The sequence below is a fragment of the Rhopilema esculentum genome, chromosome 7 (assembly GCF_057945365.1).
Source record: "Rhopilema esculentum isolate cy_ngs chromosome 7, ASM5794536v1, whole genome shotgun sequence".
NCBI classification, from domain to species: Eukaryota; Metazoa; Cnidaria; class Scyphozoa; order Rhizostomeae; family Rhizostomatidae; genus Rhopilema; species Rhopilema esculentum.
In genome coordinates this window covers 8,267,808-8,293,146 of record NC_142821.1, presented here as the reverse complement: position 1 = coordinate 8,293,146, position 25,339 = coordinate 8,267,808, and the positions used below count along the sequence as shown (strand labels likewise).

General features: G+C 34.6%; 1 protein-coding gene across 1 annotated transcript; it reads left to right on the top strand.

Moving 5' to 3' along the window:
• The first annotated feature begins 280 nt into the window (after positions 1-280).
• Positions 281-25,208, top strand: LOC135683336 (protein HIRA). Its single transcript, XM_065198568.2, has 31 exons — positions 281-433; positions 1,558-1,620; positions 2,001-2,111; positions 2,403-2,493; positions 2,886-2,980; positions 3,622-3,717; positions 3,979-4,061; positions 4,961-5,206; positions 5,684-5,740; positions 6,340-6,390; positions 7,193-7,263; positions 8,025-8,130; positions 9,146-9,368; positions 10,071-10,138; positions 11,246-11,334; positions 12,111-12,165; positions 12,728-12,774; positions 13,245-13,503; positions 14,056-14,169; positions 14,876-14,951; positions 15,600-15,693; positions 16,609-16,671; positions 17,270-17,368; positions 18,178-18,236; positions 18,649-18,748; positions 19,351-19,464; positions 20,266-20,341; positions 20,670-20,757; positions 21,785-21,885; positions 23,535-23,580; positions 23,884-25,208. The coding sequence occupies exons 1-31, from the start codon at positions 397-399 to the stop codon at positions 23,952-23,954; spliced, it is 2,949 nt and encodes a 982-aa protein (XP_065054640.1). The 5' UTR covers positions 281-396; the 3' UTR covers positions 23,955-25,208.
• The last annotated feature ends 131 nt before the right edge of the window (positions 25,209-25,339 follow it).

Here is a 25,339-nt window from a genome sequence, read left to right as displayed (position 1 = left end):
ACAAAAATATCATTTTTGTAAAAATGTGCACATTTTGTGGCGTTAAAGAAGATCATGCCTGATTAATGATTTCAAAACTGTCATGAAATGAAGAGTAGAAAGCGTATGCATTTTCTGCACCTTCCACCTATATTTTGGCTTACATAACGTCTTCCAAAGAATATAATAACCAGCTCTCATTTGATACGAAAAATTACCATGTTTACATCTACCAATTGTTTTTTAGGTATTTTGGCAAAAACCCACTCACCTTGTCTTTACACAACCCTCCTGTACTGCACAGCTGTACCTCACATACGGAGGAGCTAGGCCTTAACGGCCTTGAATTTTATTCAAAACACGACAGCGTGCAACTGTCTGAAATGTATCTGTCCTGAAAGACGCTTTTTTAGAGACATGAAACTGTTGAAACCTAACTGGATCAGCCACTCAGGTATAGTTTATGGGATATTTTCTATTTCAGCACCTGATCAGATAAATGAGGAATTTCGCGCCAAGTGCCAAATGGTCAATCTGCTGTGCTGTAGAACCTTAGCAAGCGTTATACAAGTAAATCTTCCTTACCCGTTAACAAGTAAATCTTCCTTACCCCTTTATTTAGAGAAGGCTATTGGACCCACACAATTTTAACAGTTCCTATTTTGATATGGGTAATTTAAGCATTAAAAGCACCAGAAATCATTCACATCTACAGAGGCAGAATCCCTTGGCTCTCTGGGTTTTGGCTATGACAGACGTTTCCTAGAAATGGGAACATCTGAATCTGGTGCAAGTAATTTTGGTAGTGGACATAGACATGGTAGACAGTAATTTTGCAGTGGTGCTCCTAAAGTCCTTTTTAAAATCTGATCTTCCCCAGGTTTTCCCAAGTTCATGTTTTGGGGGTGCATTGTGTCTAGTGCCTAATGTCTTAGTGAAGATCTTTGGTGAAGATCAAAGTGAAGATATTTGGCTCAGATTGATAAATTTTTTGAGCAGAGAAGTTCTGGGTTAGGCTCAAAAACATTTTTATCATTACTGTTCCCCAAAATACTACCTTAAAACTTTTGCAAGCTTTTGCATTTGGTGTCAGCAGAATGTTGATCAAAGTGCATCAACTGACTGACCATGTTTCATATTTTTCATTTTGCTTGATGTCTCAAAAAATTACAGAAAATATTCATTGTTATCTTTCACTATGATATATGTTTGTTGGGGTACTACTTTGCTTCTCTCTCCACCATTTTTTTGTTTTGTTGTGTGAACAAAGTTGTGTTTGATGTGAAAATCATAAGTACACAAGAATTAAATTGCACAAGAAAGCCAAACATACTGAAACCCCAAGGAGATAAATTATTGCACCACAATGGCTAAACTAGCTGATGATGTTGCAAAACAGTTAATATTTAGATGTTGCATAAGAATGTGTCTTGTTGCGATGGGCCTTGAGCTTTGATTGATTGCTTTTTGATTTCCAGCATTTTGTTTCTGAAAGATTAACAAAGAACCTAATTTGCATAATGAATCATATGCCACAATTTTCCCAAAAAATTATATGTCCACAATATCATTTTTTAGGCAATCCAATATTCTGTGTTGATATTCATCCTGATGGATCAAGATGTGCAACAGGTGGTCAAGGTAATCAAAATTAGTTATAAAATCATTCAGTATCTGCTAAGTATCAACTTATAGTATCTCAAATTTATTTTTTCTGAATTACTGGATTCCCTAATATTCATTAGACATCTGCTTATTTATTTTTATAACCTCTATCATTTCTTTCTTTCCCTATCACTTATTTATTATTTTTCAATTTGTAAGTCCTAAGTAAAGGTAACCTGAATGAGCATAGCATTGACAGTAATAATTTTTTGGCTGTAATATTTGGCTCATTATTCACTTTGATAGCTTCAATTGCAAATGCATGATATTTTATTTCCATAAGGAAACTTGTTTGTACTGGTGACACTGGTCTTGATCACAGATAGCTTGATATATATTTTTTGCTCATTCAACAGTTGATGATACAGGAAGAATTTTTATGTGGAACATGGCTCCTGTGGTTGATGCTCAAGTAGAAGAAGATGAAAATGTTCCAAGAATGTTGTGTGTCCTTGATAATCATTCAGGTAATGACCATAATAAGTTAATGTTTGAAATACAACATGAAGAATATTAGGATTATATTATTATCATAAAATTTTATAAATGATTGCTTCATTTTTATGACCAAATCATTACCAATGGTTTTCATTTACCAGTTTTCCAACATTTATCATGTTGCATAAATAACTTGAAAGTATTTATTCTTTTTTCTTTGGTATATTAATATTTAACAGTCTGCAAAAAAGTGTTATTGCTTATTTAACTTGAAAACTTGCTAATTGAGCAGAAACAAACATCTAATTCCAAAATTTCAGGCTGTGTTAACTGCCTCAGATGGTCTAACAGTGGTAAATACTTAGCTTCAGGTGCCGATGATAAGTTTATAATGATTTGGCAGCTTGGGAGGTATGTAGACTTATTTTTCCTTTGCATTTGGGCAACCCTTTTTAACATGCTAATATTGAAGTTTTCCTTGTGTCATTATCAAACTTGATTTCTGATTTTTGAGGCCTACAATTCGTTTGTCATTGTTTTTAATGCCTTTTTTAATTCTTTAATGTACTCTGTCATATTTGCTGAAATTTACCAATTGAATTTTCCAGTACTACTTTGTGTAGAGTAAGCAAGGGTGTATTTTTAAAGAGGGGTATTTTTTACATTTTTGGATTTGTTGGAAGCTGTAAGTGTTTATTCAAGGGTATTTGAAATCTAATAATTTTACCCCATTTTGATGAATTTTTATAGCATTGTTTGAATTGGAAGAAATAATCTGATAATGATCTTTATTCTGAATTCAGAGGATTTGGCTCCTCCACAGTATTTGGGTCAGGTGGCACCATTGTCAACATTGAGCATTGGAGATGTGCCCATATTTTAAGAGGGCACAGTGGTGGTAGGAACATTTACTTCTGTAGCAACTTTGATGAACATTGCAGCTGAAAATATTTATATTATCAAGATGTTTAAACCACAATTTGTTATCAAGGAAGACTTTGCTACAGATACAAATACTCATAGAAGATCATGTGATATACTGTAAACAGTTGAAAAGGTCCTATACTTTTACATTCTGGTTCTTACATTTAGGGTGTATACTTGGCCAAAAATCAGCCTGAGGTTCTGCAGGTTCTTTTATGCTGGGTTTTATACTACACTCATTTTATATATACCTTGAAATTTTGTTTCCTTCAGTGTCCAGGACTGGACATGATAATGATTGGCCATACAAGCCATTCCCCTCTGTTCTTTTATTAACTGGCAAATTATTTGAAAGTGGGGAGAGGTTAATGTATTACAGACCTTTCCCCTTATGTCATGATGCAATGCATTCTGGTACTTTTAGTTAAACCCATGAACATTTGATTGTATTTTCTACGGTAATCAGACAAAGCTCTGTTTATCATTCAATGCTCTTTGCTTAAATAATCAAACAAATCACCCTTTGCTTAAACAATTGCTAATTATGTGACAAGTAGAGGCAGCCACATTGCTATATGAAGTATGTATTATCGTCTAATTATCTCTATTTTTCAGATATTCTAGATATTGCCTGGTCACCAGATGATCGTTTTCTTGCTTCTGGCAGTGTTGATAATACTGTTAATATCTGGAGTGCAGAAAAATTTCCAGGTATCTAATGTTTTTTAGTTCTCCTTTTTACTTTGTCACTAATATTGACAGCCATGCCTAAAAAGAAAAATCCAGCTTTTGATATCATTTTTTTACAAGAGCCATATGCTGTTCTGTTGCTAACACTACATTTCAGTTTTAAGAATGTAACATCACTCATTTTATCCTTCTGCTACATATCTTAATGACATTAAACCTCTACTGTCAACTGTATCTTTATTGATTGAATATGATCCTGGTTTCAATGATTTTCTGTTTCAGATCTCATTACTACTTTAAAAGGACATCAAGGACTTGTTAAAGGTGTCACATGGGATCCAGTGGGAAAATACTTTGCCTCACAGGTAACTTTCATCTAATATGCTTGTGCATGCATTTTTTTATAAATATGGCTATAACTTGCAGAAGCCTCTTCACCCAGTTTAGTTTGGTAGCAAATGGAAACCAGCCGATATTCCCCAACCAATTGCTTAGGATATAATAATTTCCATTTAATAATTTTTTGGTTTTACTCAAAAAGGGATAAATTTTTATCGACCCTGGAGCATAAAAAATTTGTTCAAGTGTCCACTTCTTTTGTAATCTCGATCTTTCTATGCCCTAATCTTTATACTATCTATTCTTAGCCTCCTAAACTCTCTAGTATTCCTAGCGGCTGCAAGCTTGGCAATATAAATAGTGGCACAATGTGACCTTCCAGCCTGGAGGGGGGTGGGGTGATAAAAGAAGCAAATTGAAGAAACGAAATGATAATCAAAAGCAATTTATTTTCATGTAACCTACCTTCAGGAGGCTTTACTGACGAATCAACAGTTTTGCTGACCAACTCATGAAAAACAGATGGAAGGGGGTGAAACCATGTTTCTTTTTGTGAAGCATTTCTGCCTTAGTATTCTGGCACTTTGATAAAAATTTTATTGTGATCTAGGATGTCAGTTCTGAAAATCTGGTTGAGAAAGCATAGTAAATTTCCGATTTCGCTTACTTGAGCGGCTATTTTTTTCTACTTCCAAGGCCAAATTATCCGATCTTTTAGAACAACTTATCGGGTCATATCGATTGAGGGGGGGGGGGCACTTCTCTAACAGTTCCAGCCATAACCAGGGTGAAACTTTTAGTCTTGTATCTACAGTGCCTACAGACATTTCAGTATTCTATCCCCAGTACATTGTTTATGCCATACAGTATTTCTAATTTGAGAGTCATAAGTTATAATTTGTTTACACCTCCTTTTCTCTTATAGTCAGACGATAAAACGATGAAAATCTGGCGGACATCCGACTGGAAGCTTGAAGCCAAAGTAGTAGAACCATTCGATGAATGTGGAGGAACAACGCACGTGCTTCGTCTAAACTGGTCCCCTGATGGCCAATATGTTGTTTCTGCACATGCAATGAATAATGGCGGGCCGGTGGCAAAGATTATCGAGAGGGATGGATGGAAGGGTCGGATGGATTTTGTTGGCCACAGGAAAGCAATTACTTGTGTGGTGAGCAATAGGTCTTTGTTGGTGTTGAATGGCATTTCCGTTCTATGGTTTTCAGAGCATTACTTTGTCACTCTTTGACTTCGAATAAAAAAGAGCTCTTTAATAGATATTAAAATTTTTTCTCGTAACATTTGTGTTTATACATTTATTTTTCAATGGCTGCAATGATTAATGCCACAGGACTTGACTATCTTCCTTATTAAAGCTTAAAAAAATTGCCATGCAACAAGACTTTATTACTTTTCATATTCCAGATATTTTCTCCAAATGAAATGGCCTTGAATAAACATATCTGCTGTTGATTCCTTTCACAGTATGCATTGCTGCAATAATCTCTCAAACCCTTCCAATACGTCGTGTGCCTTTTCTGTTTCCCATTTTATTGCGTGACTTTCCTTTTTAAGAATTATTAAGAGAAGTTTCCGCTTTAAACTAGAGTTACTACCCATCTGTAACAAGACTCTATTTATCGTGCAGAGATTCAACTCGAGATTGTTTACGAAACCGAGTCCCAATGACCCATCCAAGTTCAAGGTATGATAATCTATGGTTGTGAAAGATGTCTATTGATTGTAAAATACTGCAATGCTTTAACAATGCTCTTTGTAGCTCCTTTGTTAATACATTTTTCTTGAATGTTTCAAATTTTAAGCAAATAATAACTTTAAATATACATCGAATTTTCAATCAATAGTAAGCAGTTTTGCATTTTTTGAAATTTTAAGGGGGGGGGGGGGGCTAATGCATTAGCGTACCTCTTGAATGCTTGTCCGTACCCAAACCCTACCTAGTTTGGTTTCTTCGCATGAGGGATCACCTGCTGAGTGGTTCGTCAGTGCATTAGCACCCATGCCAAAAATGCCATGATTTACAGCAATGCAGCTTTTTTTAGTTTTTTTGTAAACCTTAGATGATTTAATATATATTAATCAAAAGTTTGAAATTATGGTTCTTAACAGAAGAGGAGCATACTTTTGCTGCAAACAGCATCTGAGCGTGTAAAGATGCGAGTAACTGTAGTTGCCAATACATGTCATAAAAACAATCGAATTTCACTGTGTGTAATTTTTATTATTGAATCTCTCTGAGCGATGAACTGCTACTCATATCTTTGTTTAACTTTTTTCTAATAGCAATACGCGTGTTGTGCAATCGGTAGCAGAGACAGATCATTGTCAATATGGGTAAGTTATTCACTTTGTTTCAAATTTATTTTGAAATCAGGTTTTCGTTTTTAAATATTGCAAATTTTCTTCATCATATTGTTTCTTGAAAGACAGTAAGGGTAATCAGATATTTTGCAACACTTAACTCAATTATGGATGTGTTAAAACTCGTTTTTGATCTTAACTGTTGTTTTGCCTTTCTTGCAACCTAATATGCGAGCTTTAATTTTGTCTTGTAGCCTAATTTTGTCTTTAGGTAAACCTTTTTTCGTTTATCGCTGATGTTATTGCTATTTATTGATGTTTTTGTTGTTATACATTTTGTTGTAGTTCAAAATTGGCCTAGAAGCTTTTTCATTCAAAAATTATCTTAAAAAACTTGTTATAGATGGCGAAAATAATATTCGATTATTCAGTTTTGAAAATGTTGAAATGCGTCTAAGAAGACAATACAAAGGAACAAGTTGGGGAATATACCCTGTGTGGTTTTTTAGTTTTCTGAAGCAGCAAAATGTATTCCTTATTCAGAATAACAACAAGAAACTCACATCTGGCAAGGCCGGGGAAATAGCGAAAGTAAATGCATTGAAAAAGGAAATTATTTATTTTTGTTTTGAAAACCATCTCAAGAATTGAAATTCATTGCATGGTATGCTTTTTCTAAACCATAGGAATTCAAAAATATGGTAAAAAGTTTCGTTATCAGTGAATGAAGGATGGAGGAAGGAGGATGGTCCAATGCCATAAACTACCTGCCATTTTAATTGTTTCTAAATAATTTTTCTATTCGTCAGTCACTACAGTATAATTTCTTTTGCAGTTGACATCGCTTAAACGACCATTGGTCGTCACTCATGACTTGTTCCAGAGTTCTATTATGGATTTGTCATGGTGAGGCTTTGTCTATTTGGTGTATGTTTTTTGCTTCGCTGTTGTTTGATATCTTCGAAACATGGTTTAGCTACAATGCACTGCATTGGCTGCACTTTTTGCGATGATGCCTCATATAATCCCAGAATTTTCGTAGTACAGACCTTTGTTTCTCCTGTAACACTTAGAATTAAAAAGGTATCATTTGTTATTTGCCTGAGACTCCTTAACATTCTGAAAAAATCTGTCCACGTTTATCATCGATAGAACTTTATAGTTTTTGTTGTAAGTCTATATAAGTATTTTTTCTTTGAAACAATCAATTCATAAGCAACATGGAAATTAGATATTTTTGGTTAAACCAAAATTATGTAAGTTGTCTACGAAAAATTATCCCTTGCTTGAAGAATTTCGAGAATAAAAAAGTAAATGGATTATCCTTCCTCTTTAAACAACTTTTTCAGACACTCTGATTATTGCCTCTGAATTCTTATAAAACAGTTTCTTTTTAGGGAAGATTAGAATAATTAGGGGTACGATTGTTTGAGAACAATAGGAACAAAAGGAATTGTTCATTGGAATCAAGGGTTTTTATTATTTTTTGTTTAGGGGGAGAGGGGCTCATACAACCCAAGATGAATAGTAGCTACGGCCCTGCTGTAGCTCCAATACAAATGTAACCCTCACTATGTTGCAAAACATATTTATTTCTCCGCCGTCTTCTCCTTCGATCATATACTTTCTAATTTGTCATTTATGCTGACCTCACAACGTTTCTTCAGGAGCCGATGCGGGTACCGTCTCTTGGTGTGCTCGTTAGATGGCACGCTTGCTTACCTTGATTTCACTGCAGCTGAACTCGGGAAAGCAATGACTGATCAAGAAAAGGTAAATAAAAAATCTCTTTGTGATTATGTTAGATGCTGGAATCATGATATGATCAAATAGGAACGTCTCTTAAATATTCAATACAAATTGTTTTTCACATATAACGACTAAAAACAGGTTTTCCAAGAAATAATCATCCCAGCATGTTCCAATGTGTGAATGACTTTATTACAATTTTCTCTCAGTAGATGGTCATCAATTCCAGCCTGGTTGTTATTTAGGAAGTAGCCCACTTTCTTCCAAGACTTTCTTCAAAATAGAATAACCAACACGGCGAAAAAAAGAGACATTTTTATGTTTCGTAAATCATTGTACCAAAACCATTATTGTGACGACAAAATCAGTAACATGAATAGACGGCATAAATCGTCAAGACGGCATAAATCTGTAAGACGGCATAAATCAGTAAGACGGCATTATTCAGTAAGACGGCATAGATCAGTAAGACGGCATAAATCTGTAAGATGGCATAAATTAGTTTAGACGGCATAAATCAGTAAAACGGCATAAATTAGTTAAGACGACATAAATCAGTAAGATGGCATAAATCAGTAAGACGGCATTATTCAGTAAGACGGCATAGATCAGTAAGACGGCATAAATCAGTAAGACGCGATAAATCAGTAAGACGGCATAAATCAGTAAAACGGCATAAATTAGTTAAGACGACATAAATCAGTAAGATGGCATAAATTAGTTTAGACGGCATAAATCAGTAAAACGGCATAAATTAGTTAAGACATAATCAGTTTGACGTTTCGACTCTAGTTTGAGTCATCTTCAGTACGTGATGATTTCTTCACAGAAGTTTTGAAAGCCTACGACTCACTTACTAGCTAAAAGTTGCCATGGTGATTAAATTGCTGTGAAGTTGTTTCCAGTATTTCTTTGCGTTGTTAAATTCATTTTGAAATATAAACCAATTGCTGTTTTAGGATACCGCGATCTGGCCATGGAAATTCCTCAAACTTCCAAGTGTTACCCATTTTGATTACTGTATTTTCTGTCTTCATAGCTTTCGTACCACAAACAGACGTATGGTACAAGCATAGTGTCATCAAAAAGCAATTTTGCTGCTTCGATCATTGAAAACCCGGAGGTTCTTGAAGTACACCAGCAACAACAGCAACAAGAACGGTTGCGAAAAGCATTTTTAGCTCAACAATCGTTGCTGAACTCGCCTTCGCACAGTAAAATAAGCTTCCCAAATGCTTCGCAGATTACATGGAAGTCCTCAGGTAACGTATTAATCATTAAATGACAAGATTATATCCTTTTTTGTTTGCTAGTCAAGTTTGGACATTCGTGAAAAAACGTATTTTAGGCTCTTGCAATTTTGCAATTTTGTGTAATAGGTAAGTTATTACTTGCAAATTATGTCCTTAGTCATTCAAGATTTGAAAACATGAATTGGATGGCAGCGTATCCAAGTTGTTGATACTGTCAGCGTATTCCAATGTCTCCCTTCTTGGTGTTCACACTGAAACCGAGCGTATTCAATATGCACTATATTCAAAAGTATCCGTGTTCATTTGCGTTTTCAAATGTCTCTTCTTAATAGCAGAGCAGTGTGAACGCAAGGCAACAACAGAAAGGTTTCACTCCGTTTTTATATGAAAGCGAAGCTATGTGATCTGTGCCACAAGAAGGATAGCAGATACAATTTGATGTTTAATTGATTATGTTACCAAAATCTTGGTTTCATCGTCTGTTGTAGTTTTACTTTCATTATTTATTCAATAACTTGACCGTTAATAAATTTACCATCAGTTATTTGTCAAAAAAGGGGCTATGTGTTATAGTGACGCTCCCGATATTCATTAAAATATCAATCAATTTTTAACTGTGATGTTTGGATATCGCTTTTTGGCCATGCATGGCTTTTACATAGCTATCGTTGCTGTTAATTGGCTCATATCTAGCTTCATTCGCTATTCTAGATGGACAAAATCTATCAAAGGCTGGAAGTTTCACGAGTGGGTCAACTGATAACAAAGAAGCTGCAATGGTATGTCTTTTGTTTCCCCTTTCCATTGCTCAGTGATCCATCCTAAACAGCAATTCAAGCTACAACTATTTTCTTCTTTTGCATAATAATCCAATCCTCTTCAAAGCGGTACTAAAAATTAGTTGTACATTGGCATGTTAAAGCGAGAGGCAAAGACAATTACGTTCATATGATAAGTGTCCTTCCATCGTACATGGCTATTGGTATAAATCAAAGAATTTTGTTTGCTCTCGATGTGTAGTGAATCATTCAACATTTAAGCATGACATGATAGTACAAAAATATGGAACCTTTTCATCAAGGACCGAGAGTTCCTTTTATGTGACAGAAGTATTTTGAATATGCAGTTGCATGTTCCACTTTTTAATGTCACGTTGTAATTTGGGAGTATGAAATTACAACTACCAAAAGTGAAAACACCTTGTCTTGGGATTGATACAGTCAGATTTTTTTGGGGGGGGGGGGGGAATTTTGGGAGATACTAACACCAGAAATGAAAAATTCAGACTCCCTTGAGATATGAATGCCAAGCTTCGACTGCAGGGTATGTAAGGTTTTTTATCCGCACTTAGGCTTTTTATTATAAATTTTTCTAATTGTATTTTATGGCTATTTGTTTGCATTTTATTTATATAGTTGGCCAGTCTTAATTAGCTTTTTAAAGGCATTTGACACAGGTAAAAGTGGCTTACAGCCACTCGGCCACGAGCGATTGACCAATCAAATTGCGCACAGAGAAAAACACGTGAACAGTTTCCGCCTTTCTGCAAATCGGTGAAATCCTAGAGCAGCGCGCAGTGGTTTCACGTGAGCAGTTTCCAATTCCTTTCTTGTGCGCGTGCTCTGATCAATTTGGCCTAAGTTATTTTTGGATACGCTGTACTTATGCATGTCGAATGCCTTTAAGCTATGTATTTTAAATGCCAATTTTAAATCAAAGAATTAATTATTGGGAGCTCTATCACTGGGAGGTCTCCGTTGTCAGGAGGCGTCCGGTAGGTCTCGCTACTGTTGTATTTTGAGTTCTCTGGGCTACATCTATATCTGAAACCTATGTAAGAGGCAACCTATAAAAGATCACGACCTCGTATTTCAATTTCCTTGCAGATGGTACTCAAGCAGCAAAAAGAAACAAGAACTAAAGATGGGCGCCGGAGAATTACCCCATTAATGATAGCATCCCCACTTGATCTAAGGTACCAAGCTTTTTCATTTTTCATAGCAATGTATTTAAGTTCACTTTGTCCGTGTAAATACCTTTTTGAATTGCAACAATTTTTTTGCTTACATAGTGTAGATGCAAGAAATTGGGCTGTTTTAGGCCTTACCCTCCCCCTCTTTATAATCTCTTTATCATGATTTTTAGAGCCATCTTCACTGCAGATACAGGTAAACCATGAATATTTAGCAAGGCCACTGCATTCATATTTAGATAAAGCCTTTCACCTTCACTTTTGGGTACCAATTCTCTCTTCGAGAAATAGGGGATTGTGTTACGTGCCCTCTACTATTAAGCGCACAAACGCTCTTACTAAATTGCACTTTCAAAAAACAATTTCCGTGAAAATCACTTACTGTTGCTACACTGCTGCTTCAATTCTGTTTTGGAAATGTTGACAGTTTCCGGTATAGAAAACGGGCAGCTCACCCCCCCACCCCCCACGCAACCTAAAAACAATGTTTTTCGTTGAGTTAATATCACAACTATCTGATAGGAATCCATTGGGCCACACCAACGCTTTTAACATTGAATAAATCAACAGTATTCAGATTAGGGGGATGACTGTCATTGGCCTTGTGCAATTTTTAGTGAAACCTACCTAGATTTTTTTGCAGGGGTTGTAGTACAGAACTTTTTTGAGAATTCTACCCTCAAATTTCTGTTTGGGCCTCGATAGAATGGGTTGTTTTGTCATAATCTGAAATGATTTTTAACTCATTGTTTCTCATTGTTTGGTTTTGTTCCATACAGTGACAGCGAATTTCCTTCAACTGCAGACGTCTATGCTCCAAACGTCCAACTTCAGGTAGAGTTTTAGGCTAATTCTTGACGAAAACTGCCACTTAATGTAGATTTATCCATAGTAGAATATCAGTGTGGTAAGATATCTATGCATGTACTGGAAGTCGAGTCACATCACAAAGTACCACTTGTGAAGGAATGGGATTGCAAGGGTTAGGATTAGTGTCAGGACTAAGGTGACTCGACATAACAATTATATATACTTTGTGAAAGGTCTGTAGTAATTTAATAAATGATGTCGACAGATTTTATTCTAGAATTAAATACTTGTGAAGATGCTCAGATTTTGTTTTACGTTTTTTGTTATTTAACGCGTGAATCGTATTGAGTTGATAGCAAAATGCTCTTCTTCCATCAACAAATTGATAATAGCTCTCTTCTTCCTCGAGGGAGACCTGAAATTTTCCAATAAGGTTTGGATCTCTAGGCATTGACTAGAATCTTCCGAGTTGTTTTCTCTTTTCTGGCAACCCAAAGCCTCTAATTCGCTGAAATTTTCTTGAAGAAATCTAATGTTCCCTTTTCTTTTTATACCTGTGCCATTACGATTCAGCTGTTTTTTATAGGAAAGTGACTCCAATTTGGCACACATGCTGAAGAGTGCACCAACAGTGTAAGTATTTCGATTCTTGAATAAACTCTCTGTAGCTCAGTTTTATTCTGTCCATTTCATCAATATAATTCTTTTATTCAGATTTTCTATTGTAAATTTTGCTATTTTATGATAACATTATAGTATGTTGTGACCGTGCTATATCTTTAAGAAAAAGACTAAAATCAATATGTTATGTTTACTCTGTTGCGTCCTTTGATGAGGTAAGTTGTTTTTATCAGACGTTGACACGTAAGATTAACGCATTTAACCACCCAATCATCCAGTTCAGAGTGCTTATATCTGCGTACAATAAAGATTCGATATTTTCTTCCAATCTTATTATTTGATATATGATTTCCAGTTATATTGTGACTCCTTTTTCTTGCGTCTAAGTTCGATATTTAATGGTATGTTTTCTTAGCAGGATCCTTTGTCTTGCTATTTATATTTGAAATGCTCAAAAGATTTGTTATTTCTTGCTTTGGCAGGCAACGGCCGCAGTCTGTGGGAACCACAACATCCATTACATCGGTAAATCAGAAAGCACAGCCCAGATCGTCCACTCCAAATAAAAAGGGTCTTGACACCACGCAACCAGATTTAACAACAACTACAGCAACACAGAATCTGACTGCCACTCCGAAACGTAAAGGGGATAGTGTTTCCCAGACAACGCCTGCTAAAAGAGGAAGAAAAGAAAAGGATAAAACCAAAGAAAAACAAAATAAAGATGATTCTTTTATGTTGGTAAGTGGTTTTTATGTTTCTGTTATGTGCGAAGATACGCTAGAGATGCTTGTACAGGGGAACATCGGTATTTTGGGACCCTTTTATTTGACCCTCAGTCATCGCACAACAGACTTAAAATTAGTTATACAACATTCGTTCCCGGGATAATGCCATTCTTTTAAAGTCTGTCCCTTTGTTTCATTCGCAATTCGAAATCACTAGAATTTTACGTAAAGAACAACTTAGTTCATAACATAACTAGAATATTTTACGTTGCTGTATACAATTTTCTCTTCGTGTATCCTTTAAAGGAGGTCGTTGTGTAGTGAAATTGTAGCGTGGAATTCCGCAATATACTTTTCTTGAGAGTTTGATATCTTAAATTTTTTCGCAGAAATGTTGTCATGACGGCTGAAAATAAAGACTTGTTTTGTGAATCTGTAATCTGTACAATGTTCAAATCTCCATGTTAGGATTTTCCTTGTGCGGTTTATGGTCTATTGCTTAATTTTATGCAAAGATTTCACATAATTTTTGTATCAATACATAAATGGTACTTTGATATTGTAGCTCAAATCCCGAGAGGACAAACTGCCTGAGCATGCGCAGACAGGCACATCAAGACCCTCCAGCCCAGGTTTGGTACTCCAACCCCCCAAAGTCGAAAAGCATTTGTCTTTAAGGGTAGGCTTTTCAATATATTGTTATTTGTTTTTTGCATTTCCAATAAAACCGATTTTTTCGAAGCTCGAGAGTTTTCTCCACTTGAGAGGTAGTCTTTATTGATCTCGAAAATCCGTTTGCGAAGGTCAGTATTTCAAAAAATTGGTATATATAATATAGATAATTGGGATACAGCATAAATATTTATACAAGGTGAGCCTTGTCGGCATTATTAATCTTATCATCGCATTTCTTCACTATCGATGGTTTTTATTTGATTGTGTTTCCAATTTACTCTAGAGACACAATAGCCTTTCAAGTTTTGTTTCTTAAAAGCCAGCCAATTTTAATGCTGGGTGTTTCTAGAGTAGCATTGTTACGTTTGAAGTGAATATACGGGGGCTAAGTGCTAATTATAGGTTTAAATACATCTCTATTAGCTACCCAGTTTCTGCATATGTTGGTAAGCCAAATACAAGGTTCAAACCTGTTGAATGGATTTAATTTGGAGAGTGGCGATAAATGCTGGCCTGGGAAAGTTTTGTACAAGACATAGATAGAAGGCTTTTCATTTTTAATTCAAGATGCCCAAAGTTCGTAAAATCATATAATTTTCAGTGGGCTTGCGTGATCATCTGATAGATTTTAGCAATTTCTATCTGCTAACCTAGAGTTTCTCAACGTATGAAATTTTCTTGTAAATTATTTCTGTTTTCTCTTTTATCAGACTACTGAAACCAAGGGAAAGTCAGAACAAGAAGAAATTGTTTTTGAGATTGATAACAACATACAAGCGCCAGGGGGTGAACCAGTTGTTTTTCATATTACTCTTCGTGTTACCTTGTCTTTTCTGTTTGTTGATATTTACCAATTGTTTGTTAGCAAGTGATTTTTACTAGATTTCTTCCCAAAGCCTATCCTACCTAGTAATTTTCAAGAACCTTAACGAAAGTATTTATTTATTTATTCCCTGACATTTGTTCCAGAGATGGAGCTTAGGATCAGGCAAATCTTTTGCCTGTCTTCTACCTCCAATCTCGCTCTTTGATGCAATCTCCCTTCAAATTATTTCTATGCTTGGTGCGTCGGATATTTGCCTCTCTTCTACCTACCAGATAGCTCAATTGAATCTCTAACATTTTTGTGCAAGTTTTGACCAAAAAGAAACATTGATTTATCCCGAAACACTCTTCGCTTTAACGTTTTATTCATTTTAATTATTTGTTCTGCCAGAAATCCCAGACGAATTACTATCAAGGCATTAAAAATTCAGCAGAAAACATTGCATATATGATGTGTAGCTGTCTCTGTGGAATATTTGTTAAGGTTTTATTGCGAGGACAGCAACCTTGGGCAAAGTGTTAAGACAAATTGTGACTCTCTCGACCCTGGAGTATAAATGTGTCCCTGGTCGGTGGCTATATAATTTGTAAACATGTTATTGATTGTAGCTTCTTCAATACACATCTTACGTTGCACAAAGAAAGAGACGACCACTTGGGAAGCTTATTTAACGAGTCCTGCAACTGCTTTGGCTTGCAGCGAGTAAGTAAATCCACTGCATTTCTGTTACATTTATTAAACATTATGATTACTTTCTGTTTTGATATTCCAACTCGATTAGTAATTAGCAGTATTATTTTGTGTTGGTTGTACTTTCAAGCAGGGCCACCGAGAGCCACGTTGGGAGCCACACCAGACCAAAGGAAGGCTCAATGCTTGGGTCCCCAATGCTTCATTCACTGCCTGGTTATTCCCGTTTAAGACTCTGTTATAGATTTAATAGATAACTTTTTGGCTTTTATTTGGGGACTGCTGCCCGATCAGCTTTCCGTTTCCAACAGATCTGTAGACTACAGGTTAAGCCTTAGTAGCACTGTATCAAAGATTATTCGAATTTGACATGTATTCGATAGTAACTGCGTCAATCGCTCGTTCAATCAATTATAACTTTGTTTATAGTTTCGTGAACAAACTAGTGTACAACTTTCATTATGTAATTGTAATTTCATCAAATTTATGGCTTTACTGGCGACTGTCAAATAAAGTCGTCTCCATGATATAATAAAGTTTTCAAATGATTCTGGCGAGGATTGGCTGGTTAAGTGGATAAGAGGGTTGGCATCTTTTCGGACTTAATACCGGACCTTAAAGTAAGCATAGATTAAGAATAGTAAGAAAATCCGAACTCAAGAAATATGAAGGGTTTGCAGAAAATATTCAAAGGTGGAGGTATAGACTGTTCATGAAAGCCCTTTAGAAAATTAATGAGCGAGGAAGTGTTTTATTGTGAATCTGAGAGTTCGTTTTTTTAACATTGTTTCTCAAATTGAAATACATTATAGTTGCTCACAGGCTATTGATCTCGACACGGAGTGTATCCCAGAAGAAGACTTGTTCCAGATCTTAGGAAATTGAACCTGACTGTATGATGTAAACTTTTCATCAATTTTTTTGCAGGCTCTTCGTTTGTGTTGCTTGTCAAAACAAATCATTGCATGTTTTTTCAAAGCAGGGTCGAAGGTAATTTCAGTTTCAGATAAATAGACACAAGTTTTTATGGCTCCATTATCGTAACGATGTCATGAATCTTTTATCTTAATTCTGGGAAATTTTCTTTAAGACCCAAAGCATTCCTTTCTTTGTGATTAAAACAACGTTATTTTAAGAGCCACTGAAAATGTATCCACATGCTTTATCAATAATCAAAGAGACGTCAACACGTCTACATAAAATCCCTGGTTCTATCAGTAGTAATATCTTAAAAATAGAGTTCAAATCATATTGCAAAAAAACAGCAAGTTTCTCATAACTATTGACTTAGCCTGTATGGCGATGGAGTCTACTTCGCTATGATTAAATCCTTTTCACAGTTTTTCATTAAGCTTTAGTTTTGATTACCTACGTGTTTTGGTTTGAAAACCTAGGTGTGTTTTGATTTCAGCCTATCTTCTATCTAATACGTTATACTTGCGGCCAGGTCATCCACATAGCCGTAACTCGACTAATCCAAACCACATCCAAACCCAATGCCTCCCTTTGACACGAATTTCTTCCTGTTAGTTTTTATGCAAAAGCGTTGGTTTGTTTATCCTACGTCACCATTCTTCGTGTTTTATAGAATCATGCCTACAATGGTGCTGTCCTCTCAAATAGCTATATTACAATGCAGCTGTAATTTCATGTTCGTTGTTACTGCATCAAGTTACGTCAGCGTTTGGTAAGCTGTAGTTTTTTGATACCTTGCAGATTTTTAGGTAATGTAAAATTGAATAGGAACAGATAAAAACATAATAATTAAACTAATGAATCATTTATTTGTGATCAGATTATTATTTATTTTTCAATATAAGTTTTTCTGGTACTGCAAAATTTGAAGATGGCACGATATAGCGGAAACATCGCCTACTGAAGTAGTTTTCGCCCGATATTCTTCAGAGTATAAACGTTGGTTGGTGATCGAAATTAAGCAGAAACATTATATCCAGGTGTGAATCGAAAGTAACGTGAGATGAAGAAAGGTATGTTTGATTGGTTCTTTTGTTCTTGAACCAATCAGTGACCGCTAACCTCGCACCTAGTTGAAGAGCCCAAGAGAGAAAACGTTGAAGAGCCATGTTTCTGCTATTTCGTGCCATCTTCACATGTTTTTCATTTTTCCAGAAAAACAGGGTAAACAAAAATTGCTGAAGCTTACTAGAGTGGGGGCTTTGACTAGAAAGCTTCTCTGAGTTTTTTGCCACTCCTCTGCATTTGTGCTTCTTAAAATTCCATTTTTATAAAATTTAATGCTGCTGCGCTAAACCCTTGCAAAAAATAGAAGGTAAGTTTACTTAGAAAGGCACTAGGTCAACCCCCCCCCCAAATAACTGTTCGGTTGAGTGTATTTTATCGATCTTTGCCCCAAGATAGCTGAAGATAACGACTTACTTTCGTAAATATGACAATAAATTATTCATCCTTATTACTGCAGAAATCGTTTTTATTTTTTTGCAGTACTCAATGTCGTTGCTCTGACTTCTTTTCTAGGGATGTAACGAAACGCGAAGTAAAGATAGCAAAAGAGCCAATACATCATCTTATCAAAGGTATTTTAGATTTTACAAGCCTTCATCAAGTTCCTTATTCAATTTTTGTCTCTTTTTTCGTGTATTCTGTAACTTATTGTACAATACGTTCCATTTATACAATTTATCCTTCGCAGTTGGCTTTTTTATACGCGCCAATTTCTAGGAGTGAATAATTAATTGTGTTTAATTATGACTTTGTATTACTGTACCCACTGAGGGTAATTGCTGTTTCGGTCCAGAGCACCCCCACATTAACCCTCTGGCTCCACTTACATTGACAACCAAATACCAAGACAACGGTCTCTTTGTGTCAATGCGGTGGTACTGTCCTGTGGAATTTGACACCTTATGCGTAGAACACGAAAACATCAACCACATGCCAATTTGATACCTTTTACCGTAAATTGATCTTGGTCTTTTCCCTCTACAGGAACGAGTATTAATCGGACATTCATCACAGAGACTGGAGTCCCAATCATTTCACTGCAAGATTCAAGCTCGTATGCCTTTTCTGAGTCACTTAACACTTGGTATGTGCATTCTGTCCCTTATGGGTTATTTAGTTGATATGACCTATATGTACACGTGATGAGAACCTTGTGTACACATCATGAGAACCTTGTTTACATATGACGTGAACCACGTTTATGCATGATGTGAAACCCTTTTTCCCTTGTAGCTTCCCTTAAATCTACTTTAAAATAAACATTTACATCTTATATTCTGATTAGATATATGATTCTTCTGCGTCAATGTTTACTTTTCAGTTGTCTTTTTAAACGTGTAAACCATTTCAAACATCACTTTAAGGGTACAATTGATACTTTATTGAAACCAAATTCGCCTTAAGTTAGAGATTGTAATGACAAATGATAGGAAAAATCGAGACCTGGGTGTTACTTCGAAGCAAGTTATTTTCGACTAAAAGTGAGATTGTCTATTGTAAATTTTCATCAGCAAAATAATCATTATCATCATGATCCTGACCATCATCGTTAATCATAATCATCAATCATAATCATCATTGTCATCCTCACTATCCTAATCACCATAATCACCCTTTATCATTATCACCACTATTGTCAAGTTAATCTCAACATTTATCCTTAATTATTTATCAATTTCTCTTAAGGATCCAAATCTCAAACAGCGAAGATCCATTACAATCCGCGTCTACGTACCATGGATCTGTGCCAGGAAAAAAACCAAGTGGAATGCTAACTTTCGTCCAATCCTCTTCGGACAGGTAATTTCAAGAGTCTCCATTTTGGTTCAAACAGATATTTGAAGCTAGCAACTATTTTTTTGAAAGAATTTTTGCTTGGGTACAATTTTTCCTTCAGTAGGTCGAGAAATGTTCTAGAAGACTCTACTTGTCTGCTGTTGATATTTTGATTCATGCATATTTTTTCTTAAGTCACCAAACAAATTTCTTGATCTTTGAGCACCTATTCGAGTTTTTTTATTTAGTTTATAAATGAAAAAGTGTGGATGGACAAATTAATTTTGGTACATTTATTATAATGCGCTATGTGTACTGAAACTGTACAAGCAAAACTCTAAAACTGCAATAAAGTCAGAAAAAATGGCAACATTTTATATCAAGGTTCCAATAAGGATACTTTGAATTCTACCAACATCGTTTACGTTACGTTTTCCTTGATGCCATCATCGAAATCAACAATGTACTCATCAAGAGCTTTGTTTATGTCACGTGAATCTCACTTTTCCGTCATGGTACAGTATCTTTCATGTAAAAACTGCACTAGTCAATGTTTTTCAAATTATCCGGGCCCGTATAGCCCTTGCTTTTTATAAAGGAGTTCTTGTGAAATATTACATCTAATAGGTGTTGTTATTCATCGTCTTCTCGAAGATACAACGAAACTGTTTTGTAGACATGTCCTAGTTACTATACGTTCTTGCTCCAATCACATTTAATTGATTTCAAGTGCAATTTATTCTGTTTTAGATTCCCTTTGTTTTTAACCAAAGTTTGATGATCTTTATTTCTTTTCATGTGAAACGATTCGATTCCACACCACAGGTTAATGCGGCCAACTGCCCAAAATTTGCGAATGAACTCAAGCAAACAGCAGTCTTGCACGATAAGTCATTTAGAGGTAACAATCTCGTTTATTACCAAATCTTGATATTTTACTTTTAATGGACCGTGTTTTTTTAATTATAAGACATATAATCTTGCTTTCAGCGTGACCCAGGAAAGTTCCACCAAGTGCCATCTACTCAAAATGCACCATTAAGATTTCAGTTATACCATATATCTTGATTTTTTTCAATTTTAGCCCTGGTACAGGTACTGTAATCGACGCAAAAATCATTCTGGTTCGGATTTGATTAGAAAATCACCCGTCCCTGCCAATTAGCTTGCCCATTCATTGAAATAACGAATGCTGTTGCCAGTTGTTAGAATGCGAATTTTTTTTTTAGAATCAGCTTTGCTCAGCTTTGGTTTTAAGATCTTCAGAAGAATATCAGTTTTGGTTCATGACTTACGTTCGATATCTCGTGCAGTCAGGTAAAGAAATATAAATGTTTAAGTTTTATAGCTGTTCATAAGAAGCAATTTTGAACTATCTGTCTTTTTACTAATATTTCTCTGAAGAAAAACGATAAACTGAATGAATGTGCAATGAAAACAAAAAACTAAATGAATGAGCAATGAAGGCAAAAACACTGTATGAATGGGCAATGAAGACAAAAAAATCTGTATGAATGGGCAATGAAAAATCGTCACAAACACATTTTCATCTGTTGATCAGACACTTAACTGCACTGTAGTGTTATTCAGTATATTCAGTATTTTTGCTGTTAAGTCTTTGTCGTGCCCATCACCTGCCTGGGTTCACATTTTCTCAAACAATAGTGATGCAACATTTCTTGCTAAAAGCAATACTGTTTGAAATGACTAAAGAACCAACGTGGCTTTTGATTGTATCTGTTTTGATCTTTCGCACAGCGGAAATTCTGTAGCTGGCAGAAGGAAAATTGTTTCATTTGAAGGTTTAGCGAGTATCTTAACCCCAGTCTCAAAACCTAGAATTTATATCAGGAACTCCAGCTACAATTCATTAAACGAAATACTTTGAAAGTACGAGATGTAGGATGCTCCTTGAATAAGGGCACCAGTCCACTTTTGTGAAGCAGTTAAGAATGTTATGGCGAATCTCCAGGCTAGAATTTTTACTTCTGTGATCACAGCAGAGCTACTTTCAGGCATTATGCTGGATCACGCCCCTGTTAGGGATTTCCGTACATAGCTGTGTGGGAAATTACTGAAAACTTAATCGTAAGAAGATTGATGAAAATTGATAAAGGTGGGGGAAGAGCGACTGAAAAGGGGGGGGGGGGAGAAGCCTAAATATAATGACACTAGGAAATTTGATTTTGATAAAGATTTTACTAGCTAGTGAGCACAGAAAAGATTCGTATGAAATCAGTTCAAGATAGTTAGCTTTAGAATTATAGAAGTTACGTGTTATCAGTTTTGGGTAAATCTAGAAATTAAATTATTTGTATGACAATGTAATTTTTTTTACCCGAAGGTGAAGAGCAACGACTAAGAGAACTTTGTGAAGATCTTATTGGCCCATGCCATCGTAAAAGCGAAATCTGCAGGGAAAATTCATGGCAGCCAAAAATATTGGTATAAATTGCAGTAATTTTTTGCTCCCGAATCACACTTTTTAAATTGTTTTATAAAAATATAAAATATTTTGTCGATTCCTTTTATATCTGATTTTGAAGTACTGGTCCATGACTTTTAACAACGTCTTGTATAATTACTTTATCGTACATGATAATATATAAATCCTCGATTTTGGGCCCATGGCGTTGATAAATTGGATGACCATTATGGGAGGAGATATTAGACAGGAAGGCGCAAATAATTATTTAGGCAACAAAGGCATTAACTTTAAGATGAGTATCACTGTTATATTGTATTATTTTATTTCATTTTGTTATGTTATATTATGTTATGTCTTATCATTTTATATCATATTATTTTATATCATATTATATTTTATTGAATTTTATAATATGATGTTATCATTTTATAATATTAAGTTGTGTTATATCATTTCATATATCATAATCACATATCGTATATCATATATCATATATCATATATCATTTATTATATTATATTATATTATATTATATTATATTATATTATATTATTTTATATTATATTATATTATATTATATTATATTATATTATATTATTTTATTTTATGTTATATTATATTATATTATATTATATTATATTATATTATATTATATTATATTATATTATATTATATTATTTTATATTATATTATATTATATTATTTTATATTATATTATATTATATTATATTATATTATATTATATTATATTATATTATATTATATTATATTATATTATATTATATTATATTATATTATATTATATTATATTATATTATATTATATTATATTATATTATATATATTATATTATATTATATCATATTATAATATATTATATTATATTATATTTATTACATTATATTATAGTATTATATTTTTTAAATTTGTTATTATATTTCATTGTGTTGTGTTGTCTTATATCATATCTTTTCATATTCATTGTAGCACATTGTATCTTAATTGCCCTAAGGCAGCTTCTTTAGAGCATTAAGCCATGCTATCAGATAGCCAGAACTCGAGGGGCTGTTTAAGAACCTTAAGGGGTCGTTTAAGAACCTTAAGGGGCCGTTTTAAAACCTGAGGGGCCGTCCGTTAGCTGCTATGGTGAGGAATTAATTTATTTGGGGCCATTTAGAAGCAAAATTGCATTTTCAAATGAAATAGACGATAAGGTGTTTGAAATTTCTAGAGCTTTTAATGTGGAACTTGCCAAAAGACTGCTTTCAGAATAATAACACTAGTAGCAGGGCGAGGAACATCTGTCATAGCCTGATTTCAACTGAGAAGATTATTGATAGAGAGGATCCGCTAACATGGAATCCATTTCTTTTAATTTTCTTTTCAAACAAACCGCGTGATTCAGGGCTGCTCTGCAACCCATTGCAGCGTTTTCTACTGCATATTGTTGGTTTTAATCACACTTGAAATCAAATTAAAATTTTCTTCCAGTTATTTGCCATCTGGAGCTATTTAGAAAAGAGTTTTTAGAATACACTAACGCGATTGTTAATATATCTAGAAAATCTGAAAAGATCAGATAAGAAAAGCTGATACTTCGAATGAAAAATGGCAAGAAGCTTCCATTTTTTAATAGGATCTAATGTAAGATATATTTTGCTCCATAGGTTTTTAGAAAACGAGATCTTCTGCAAGATATCCTGCCAATAATTGGTAAGCGTCAAGAAATCGGTCGTTAGTTATATTTTCGTACCTTTTTAAACTCAAACTCTTTTATGCTCCAATTTCATATACTGTGACAATGCTCATAATGTGTTATTTTCTGTCCAACACCCAATGCCCCCGGAAAGGCAATGATGCCTATAATTTTTAAGTTGCTAGAAATCTAGCAGCACGATATTTGACTTGTTATATGCTATCATTTGGCTACACTTTGTAAGTGTCCAAAAGTGGTAGAATTTTATCGTTTTTTATATTCTACATATAGTTTTGCTTTGATTCTTTTTATCCTCTTAGGTTCCAATCTAAGATTTCAAAGACTATACACGGAGTTTAAAGAACAGGTTGAATATCTCAACAAGAGATGACATTGAGAACACTAATTATCATACAATCGTCATTGTTTTGTAATATTTGTACATTTTCATTCTGTAAAATTTTTTCCCCATTTATAAGTCAATCGTTTTATTCTCTCTAGATATCCTGTTATTTTCGCCCTGAGGCTAAATTAATTCAAATCTAAGGCTTTGAGTCTTTATATGAAATGATATACCTGATATTTATAGATTTTTTCACCTATAACGGAAGGCTATAGGTAATAAGTATCTATAAAAACCCTTGATGTTTGCAAGATACAAAGTTATATAATCCCACATTCTGTTCTTTGGAAACTTATAAAAAACTGTTCTTTGTATTTGGAACCCGTAAAAGAATATTTCCATTTACGTCATATTGTAATCGGTGATGACGAAGTAAACTCAAAATTTGTACACATATTTCCATTGAGGCACTTTGTCTCAATTGAAATATCATGGTTATCGATCACGCATTTTAAACATATATCCAATTTTGCTACGATCAGACAGACAAACACTGATAAAAAACCTAATTTTGTACATGTTAACTGTTATTAAATTAAAACTACTTCCTATTCGAGAAGCCATTTGCTGGTAATAACCCCGCAAATACTGAGAAAATCAACAATTGACCAGTAATCAGTAAGGATGGAATGAAAAAGAATCAAAGAGTCGCATGCAATAATCACTTAATCACGAAAAATCAAACAGTAAAAAGGTCAGGGTGGTCATAAGGGTGAATTGATGGAATGTGACGGGAGAATGTTCAGACACCTACAATTGAAGTTTTTGAAAATAATAGAAAAATATGTCATTGGATTTCATAAATATTATCAAGAGCTAATCAAACCACAGAAAGTTGTTGTCCATGTTTTCGAATCCTGTGCAGGTAAGGAAGGAAAACTGTCCTTTTCTGCTTGGACAGATCGCTTGTCTTCTTTTTATTTAGCACCTAAGAAAGTTGTCCGAAACATATCAAATCATACACTACGTTAAGCCTAACTATTTGGATATCAAGAGCAAATTCCTCTAATTGACCGCTGGCATACGTTGTCTTATCGACCCATTATTCATTTGTTTACTAAACAGCAACAAAACATCTTTAAAAGTCGCTTTGCTGATTCTTTCGTCCTCGCTGCCTTCAAAAACTTTTGTTAAGTGTTTTATGAGATGTGTCCCTAATTTCAATTTGCAAACGCAAATAATTATATTCCATATCTGGAACAGAAACACACTTTACTGATATCCCTCCCTTGTACGTTGTTTGGCTTAGGCCGAGCTACTTGTGCATTGATTGGTTTCGACCAAGCTTTATGTTCATTGATTGGCTAAGACCGAGCTACTTGTGCATTTATTGGTTTCGACCAAGCTATTTGTTCATTGATTGGCTAAGACCG